Raw genomic sequence first — 9,159 nt, forward strand, 5'->3', positions numbered from 1 at the left:
TATATATATATATATATATATACATACATACACACACACATACATTTCTTTTCACTCAACACTGCAAAGTATATACTGTAGACTGTGTTTTTTTTTTTTTTATCAAATTTTCATTTTTGCATAATCTCCCTTAGTTAGTTGTCATGGTTGTTAATTGATTTGTCATTTAGTTCAGCTGTGTGCACCTCATTATCACCAGTACTTATGCCGGGTTCAGACTACACAATATTTTTGTCGGTCACGATAGTCACTGTGTCAGATTTCACGATTTTGACTCCTAAAATCTTGTCGTGTCGTGGACAAGAACCATGTCAGTACACAATATTTTTGTCGGTCACGATAGTCACTGTGTCAGATTTCACGATTTTGACTCCTAAAATCTTGTCGTGTCGTGGACAAGAAACATGTCAGACTACACGTTGCTTCCCGACCGTTCATCGCGTGCCATCTTTAATGACGCGATTGATGTCATCGAGAAGGCGGAACTGAGTGTAAACATTGCTGTAGCGCTTCTGCTATAGTTCGCCAGCATTTTTCTTTCTTTGTTCTGTCGTGGTAGTCCCTCGATGACACATCATACAGGCAGGAGTACTGTTGCCACAGCTCCACGAACCTTTCCTCCATCTCATAATTACACCTAGCTGTTTGAAACCTGTGTATGAAAGAGCTTCTGTGCTGCTATTGGTCAACGTCACCAATGTGACAAAACTCGTCGTGGATGACGGGAAAAAAATTAAACATGCTAGTCTTTCTGTTGTGATGTCGTGAAGCATCGCAGATGCGGAATCGGTTGTCGTCCACTATGACACACTACACGTGCTGAAACGATGGAATCTTGCGTCCCGACGCCCATTGTCATTTACGAATCCCCCACAACACCCTACGTCAAGCAAATCGGGCTAAAATCGTGTAGTCTGAACTGGGCATTAAGTTCTCTCTGTTTCGGTTCAGTTTGTCCAGCCTCGTTTTGCATGCAAAACATTTTTATTTTATTATAATTTGATATATATAGAGCCTTCAGAAATCATTATAATATGCTGACTTGGTGTTCAACAAACTTTTTTTTGTTTGTTTGTTTTTGTATTATCAATGTTAAAAACATTATAATATTTTTGTGGAAATGGTGATACCTTTTTCCAGGATTCTTTAATTTAATTGAAACAAAATAATTTGCAACATTTTAAATTATTGTACTGTCACTTTTGATAAATTTAATTAATCCTCAATAAATAAAAGCAGGGCCTAAAACTAACTTTTTGCCACACCTACCAATGGCCGGTGATGTGATAAAATTTACCGGCCACATTTTTTTTTGATCGGCCATGAAACTCTTTTTGCAAAAACAGGCAGTCATTACTACTACAGTGACTAAACATATTTACAATATTTTTAATTTGTCCTTTACTTTACTTACAAGAAAAAAAACAACAAACAGATTTATTGATATATATATTTTTATTTTTTGTCCCTAAAAAACGTTGAGATTCTTGTTCGGCAAACTGAGCAGGCCATCGTGTTACACCTGTTTCACACATACTCAGTTTGCAGTGCGTATGTGGTGCGTATTTATTTCCGCATCCATGTTAACAGATTAGAGCAGGGCTAAATAATTAGCTTCATTTGAGGGCCGAATTATCAAACTGAAAATTTGAAGGGGGCCAAGGGGGTGGGGGCCGTCCCGATCTTTCAATTAAATTGAATTCGGAAAAATTAGTGCTGTCTGTCAATCGATTAAAAAAATAATTAATCACACATTTTTCTGTAATTAATCATGATTAATTGCATATTTATAGTCAAAATTTCACATGTAACCTTCAAATTAATGTAGAAACAATATAAAGATAGAATATTTTAAATATGTTTAAATGGCATCTTTTTACTAAGTAGTATATTATTAATGAAGTATTGATACCAATACTGCTACTGGTGTCTCTATTTAATACATTTCCCTCAATTGTACCTATTAATTATAGCCATTCAACATTACAGTATAACTGAAAGCCATTATTTTTAACATTTAATAGGCTCTGAAATATTAAGTGATTTTAAAACAATCTTCACATAAACTATAAGTTGTATATGCATAAACTGTACAGATTATTCTTTATTCAAGCTACAAAAGTTAATCAGCGTCTTGAGCAGTCGTGTGATTTTTCTTTTGTTCTTTGATTTACATCAATGACAGACTTCAGCAGGTTTTACTTTAAAAGCAGCGCTGCCTCTTTAAAACCTGATGCACATGACGCGGATCTGACACATATCTTCTCCAAACTCTTTACGGTCATTTAAGACTTTATAACTCATTTAAAACTACGTTTACGAGGTTACTCGCCAAAACTGCATATTTTGACATAATTGTGTTTTCGTCCACTGAAGCGCTACTGGTGCGCTGTCTAAAGCAGCTCAGTGTCTGTGTACAGCCGAACGAGCAACCTTTTAAACTATAGCCTACTTCACTGCACCGTTTCTGCGGCGTAACACCAGGTATGTGTCGCCACATTCTCGGGTTATGAAGAACAAAGAAGGGAAAAGTTAATCTTCCGAAATTAATCTGACCTTATCAGCCCGTTTGTATGTGTCGCTTATGACAGAACAACTAACCAATCACGATGATCTTGTCTTCGGAAAAGATTATTTTATTCGCTTACGTCAGAAACAGCGAATCTCTTTAAAAATGGGCTGTTGTTCCCACTACATTGCATTGTTATATTTCGTTAAAGTTTTTCCTGCCAACTGGCAACTGGCACTATACTCGCCAACGCTGATTTTTACTCGCATTTGGCGCTTGGCGAGTGTTAATTTTAGGCCCTGAATAAAAGTATTAATTTATTTTTTTAAAATCGTACTTACCTCAAATTTTGAACGGTAGTGTATATAAAATTGTTAATCTAATTACAAATTGACTATTGTCTCCAATGTTATTGAGCTGTGTACTTTCACTAAGAATTACTACAGTGTGGCACTGAATGACGTGCTTGATCAGCTTAAATATGCCAGGAAGAAACACACACACAAAAGACTGCTTGAAGCAGAGCGAATAGACAGATGTCACTTTAAAATAAACCTTAATGTTTTAACAGTCACGATAAACGAGATATACCTTGCCGGTTTTTTTTGTTGTTTTTTGGCACATGCATATAGTAATTATAAGTTCGAAACATACTCTACACAAGCATATGAATAGAAGAATATGTTACAAAATATAAGAAGAAATATTTCAGGTGAAAAAGATGTGTCTTTAGACGTTTTTTTGAAAATGGCTGAAGACTCAGCTGCTCTAATTGAGATAGGTAGGTCATTCCACCAGCTGGGAACAGTCTAGGAAAAGGTTCGTGAGAGTGATTTTGTGCCTCTTTGGGATGGCACCACAAGGTGTCACTCCCTTGCAGAACTAGCGAGTTTGGGTATATTGTTGCAGCACCAGTGGTTGTCTTGTAGGCAGACATCAGTGCCTTGAATTTGATGCAGCCAGTGCAAAATGATGAAAAGAGGTGTGACATGGGCTTTCTTCGGCTCATTGAAGACCACTCTCGCTGCTGCATTCTGGATCAGTTGCAGAGGCTTGATAGTACATGCCGGAAGGCCCGCCAAGCAAGCATTACAATAGTCCAGTCTGGAGAGAACAAGAGCTTGGACAAGGAGTTGTGCGGCCTGCTCTGATAGGAAGGGTCTCATCTTCCTAATGTTGTATAAGGCAAATCTGCAGGACCGGACCATTGTAGCAATATGGTCTGTCAAGCTTAACTGTTCATCAATCACAACTCCAAGGTTCATTGCTGTCCTGGAAGGAGTTATGATTGATGAACCTAGCTGTATAGAGAAGTTGTAATGAAGTTCTGGGTTGCCTGAGACCACGAGCAGTTCTGTATTAGTAACGTTGAGTTGAAGGTGATGGTCCTTCATCCAGACAGAAATATCTGTCAAACAGGCTGCAATGCGAACAGCTACCGTCGGATCATCAGGTTGGAATGAGAAGTAGAGTTGAAAAGCCATGATTCTGAATTACAGATCCTAATGATGACATGTAGATGGAGAAGAGAAGTGGTCCAAGCACTGAGCCTTGAGGAACCCCAGTAGCAAGACGTTGTGACTTATGGCGCTTTTCCACTGCATGGTACGGCATGGCACGCTTTTGGGGGGTTTTCCACTGTGTACAGTACCTGGTACCTGGTGCTTTTTTCAGTACCACCTCGGCTGAGGTTCCAAGCGAGCCGTACCGTTAACAAAATGTGACATGTAAACCCTGCTGATCAGTGATTTGCCGGAGAAAATCGCCACTGCCATTGCATTGAACTTGCGACACGAGACACTAGACCCGTTAGATTAAATCAGCACAGCCAGCGAGGATCAAATGCAAGTTTTTTTGAACAAACGCAACAGTTTCAAATAAGAGCACCTTTTTAAAACAAAATAATGGCTGTTTCGTGGTCTGTTGAGGAAGTACAGACATTCCTCTCGTTGATAGCTGAGGAGCGGATCAAGCAAGAGCTTGATGGGACGACGCAGAATGAAAAAGTTTTTCAGGAGGTCACGGCAGTAGAGGTGGCGCAACATGTCTATAATCCCACCCACTCTAAAGCGGTATAAACTGCAGTGGAAACACAAACCGAGCCGAGCCAAGCTGTACCGTACCGTGCCGAGCCTAGCCACACCATGCAGTGGAAAAGCGCCATTAGAAACCTCACTCCTCCAAGACACCCTGAAGGATCTACATGAGAGTTAAGACTTGAACCACTGGAGTGCGTTTCCTGAGATGCCCATCTTCATGAGGGTGGACAAGAGGATCTTGTGGTTAACTGTCAAAAGCAGCAGACAGATCCAGCAAGATGAGTACTGATGATTTGGAAGCTGCTCTTGCCAGTCTCAGGGATTCAGTAACTGAGAGCAGGACAGTCTCAGTTTTTCGACAGAATTTTCAGACTTTTATGTTTTCACTGTTACATGGTAGGAGGTGCTATGACACATCTTCTGAAAGAGTCCTGAACGTCTGAATGAAAAGAAGGTGAAGAAGAAGCAGAAACAAGCGATCACATGCAGTATTTTAAGCAGATGCATATGTAAAATAACGTGATCATCAAGCATTAAACAGCATAAAAATAAAAACTGTCTAACATTACCGAATGAGATGTCATTTTTTTTTTGTTTAGTTTTTTTTAAAGCAGGGGCTCTGTTCTTTCTTTTGAGATATTGCATATTAACAATATGTATTTACATATATTTAACTGAACACTTTAATATAAATAAACTATATATACATATACATAAAATAAAATTAATAAAAAACCATACACATTGTTTACTCAGCCAATCAAATCAGAGGACTGGAGCAATTTTGTGTATACCACTTTGACACCACAGAAGAAGGGTTTCATGTCTTCCAGCAATCCATTTATTCTGGAGGTTGGCCATTTTTTGGTCTGGTTAGAGTAAATGCTGAGATTGGGAGTTGAAGATTGAAAGACTATCCAATGGGATTAGATTCTATCAGCCGTTTCTGAGATCCAGACTCAGCTCTGGTGCTGAAACCGCTGGCCTGTTCCTACTGTTCTGTAGCCATCAGCAAACTTAACACACGATGGCTGCCACACACTTGACATCTCAATTTAACATAATCCCGAAAGCGAAACCTCACATTTGAAATGCATGACCTCTGTTGATGGGAATCATGAGGATTTTAACAATTCTGGCTCTGATTCTCATTCCACAACTAGCCCAGCTATGCTTTGCGCTTGCCCATATAAAATAAAAAATCAAAATGCATCAAAAATGTTATACTTCCAACCTGAAAGAACATAAAATAATGCATTTCAACTTTAAGATAAAAATAAATAGATGCGAGTAGCCAACTGACAACTGAGATCTTGCATACTGTAATTCTTAAATGTCTGGTATAAGTGGAAGGTGACTTACGCTCTGAGTACTGGATGGTGCGCGTGACCGTGTTTCCAGTGCCGTAGCTGGTTATGGGAGTGAGGCTGACCTCATACGGCAGGGGAATACGCAAGTCCATCAGCGTGTAAGACATGAGCACACCTTTCACTGGCTCTTTAGTGGTGATCTGTTTGGACAAAACTGTCTGTCGGTTCTGCAAACACACAAGAGAAAAAGAGTTTAAGGGTAATCATGCTATGATCATGGTAAAATAAGGTGTGAAATTATTACCATCTTCAACATATGAAATCAAAAGTTTGGGGTCGGTAAGATTTCTTAAATTTTTTTCTGAAAGTCTCTTATGCTCACAAAGGCGGCATATGATCAAAATAAAGTAAAACAGTAATACTGTAAAATATGATTGCAATTCAAATATAATAAATATTCTTGCAATTTACATCATTCTAAAATGCTGATTTGCTGCTCAAGAAACATTTGTTTTTATTATCAATTTTGAAAACAGCGCAATGAACTGTTGTAAATTCAATGAAAGTTCAATGGTCAGCATTTATTTGTAAAATTATAAATGTCTTTACTGTCACTTTTGAATTTAATGCATCCTTGCCTTAAATAAAAAAATAATCTGCTTTTAAAAACATTTTGGTGAGCCCAAATTTATGAATGGTAGTGTATACATACATTATATGTAACATTATACACTCTTAAAAATAAAGGTGCTTCACGATGCCATAGAAGAACCTTTTCGTCTCAATGATTGCATAAAGAACCGTTAACATCTGAAGAACCTTTCTGTTTCACAAAAGGTTTTTTGTGGCGAAAGAAGGTTCTTCAGATTATAAAAAGGTAAGAAAGAGATGGTTCTTTAAAGAACCTTTGACTGAATGGTTCTTTGTGGAACCAAAAATGGTTCTTCTGTGGCATCGCTTGAAGAACCTTTTGAAGCACCTTTATTTTTAAGAGTGTATACTTCCAATTTTTAAAGAAATTATTTTTATAGGTTGATGTCTTTTGTGCTTCCATTTGTATAAAACACATGAATACTTTATACCTTGTTAAAATAATAATAATAATAATACAATCAAAGTTTCATTTATAGTCACTTAAAAAATGTAGCACTGTTATCATTCCTCAGCTGGTTTTCAACAGAAATACCCAACAAAAATGAAATGCATAGGGTGGAGTGATGGGAAAAAAATATCATTTTTTGTTGTAACTATGGACTATGTTGTCAAGAGTGATGCAGAAGTGTTCACCATGAAGCTTACACTGGTGATGTACCTGAGAGAAAACGCATTTCACAGTAAGTGATCTAATTTTCAGCAGTAAGAAAAAAAGTGTTTTAAAGCTTGTTGTTTTGTAGAACATCACAGTTATATATGATATGAGAATACTAAGGCCTGTAGAAAGGGAGTATGTGTTATTTAAAAAAATATATTATTATATTTTCAGAATGACATCATTTTTTTTTCAAACCTAGTCTGTGGGGTAAAACGCCCCCAGGGGGCACAGCATAATTTCTGTAGTTATTGATTATATTCATACATAAATAAATAAATGAATTAAATCCAAAATAAATGAATCCAAATTAAATAAAAAATGTTAAATGTAAGTAATAAAATATGTATTTAAAAAAAAGTTAAAATAGTTAATGCATGCATTCTATTAAAACAATGCATGATATTTACCTACATATATTTGACCAAATATTTGAATATAAAAGAATAAAAACAATATGAAACAAATAAAAAGCATTTACTTACATATACTTTCATTTACTTAAATATATCTTACCAAATATATATTTTTAAATCATTAAAAAAGTAGGTATGTATGTATTATTATTATTATTATTATTAATAGTAATAAAAATAGCCGTATTAACAATATGTATTTACATATATTTAACTGAACACTTTAATATAAATAAACTATATATACATATACATAAAATAAAATTAATAAAAAACCACACACATTGTTTACTCAGCCAATCAAATTAGAGGACTGGAGCAATTTTGTGTATACCACTTTGACACCACAGAAGAAGGGTTTCATGTCTTCCAGCAATCCATTTATTCTGGAGGTTGGCCATTTTTTGGTCCAGCATAATTTCTGTAGTTATTGATTATATTCTTTTTAATTTTAAGCTAAAACTGCCTGTACTCAGATTTTGCTGTAAATGTATAAAGCAAATTGCTTTGTCAGACTGGGGGCATTTTACCCCACCTGTGGGGCAAAATGCCCCCTTGGTACACATGTTTAAGATCTAATAACTTGAAAACTCTATAGACATTTGTCATACTTAGTTTATGTCATTATTCTGGACACATTTAACTTTTGTTTCACAGAAAAAAAATTACGTTCTCCCCCACTCTACCCTATAATATTTTGTCTCAGTAGTTCTGACATAATTTTGAACTGGTAACTATTTACTGAAGACAAGTAGGACAGGAAGAAGTGGAGGATAGAAGAAATGTCAATGACTCCATGGACACAAGACACGCTCTTCTGACCATATGACTTTTCACCATAAGCATTTTCACTTTCACAGCGAGGACAGAAACTTTACACTGGAAATTGGTTGTGTCAACACCCAGAGTTATACATCTTTAACCTCCACGAATCCACAGAAAGCCCTCGGTGCAATGATTTGCTGAGTGCAAGGTCAGCTGCTATCCAGCCACCCTGCTGTAAGAAGGTTCAGAAGTCTTTCCTCAGGCACAACACAAGTGCTGACTAAGAACGCTTGGTGAAACAGATCAACTTGTCATTCTCTACATTGAGCTACTTTGCTTTCCCATGGGACATCTCACGACGCTTCTGAATGCTGCTGGTTTTGAGTCATTTCTGAAGATACTTTAGCGAAACGTTAGCATTTTATGTGTGTTTGTTTTTTTTGACTGAGCTTTGAGATTTTCCCTTTAAATGTGTCTCTTTACTTGTAAAACAGAGCATTTACTGCGTACTAAAGGAGAAAATTCAATTTTATAAAAACACTCTATGCAAGTCCAAACACTTGTAGCTAATGCAATGCAAACTTTTGCATCAATGCAAGCTTGAGTTGTATATAAAGCATTACATTTTCATTGTTGACTCAAGGAATGGTATAGCAAGCATTAGTTAAACTGTCAACATGTTTACAGCTAAATGAACAAAAACCCACGTAGTTTAACAGCACAAAGATAATAGTGGAGGTATCTCTATCTACTCTACATACTCCATCACAATATTGCAACTCATATGATAGAGCGGGGGGGGGGGGGGGGG

The 9,159-nt window shown here is 36.7% G+C and overlaps 1 protein-coding gene across 1 annotated transcript in view; it reads right to left on the minus strand.

Annotated features, from left to right (window-relative positions):
- LOC107561756 (MAM domain-containing glycosylphosphatidylinositol anchor protein 1-like) overlaps nt 1–9,159 on the minus strand; it is a 137,946-nt gene that overhangs the window by 6,786 nt on the left and 122,001 nt on the right. The window contains exon 10 of the mRNA XM_016246233.1: nt 5,911–6,085. Coding sequence (XP_016101719.1) covers nt 5,911–6,085 — 175 coding nt within the window. The remainder of the gene's footprint in view (nt 1–5,910; nt 6,086–9,159) is intronic.

The sequence above is a fragment of the Sinocyclocheilus grahami genome, unplaced genomic scaffold, assembly GCF_001515645.1.
Source record: "Sinocyclocheilus grahami isolate Dianchi unplaced genomic scaffold, SAMN03320097.WGS_v1.1 scaffold791.1, whole genome shotgun sequence".
Lineage (NCBI taxonomy): Eukaryota > Metazoa > Chordata > Actinopteri > Cypriniformes > Cyprinidae > Sinocyclocheilus > Sinocyclocheilus grahami.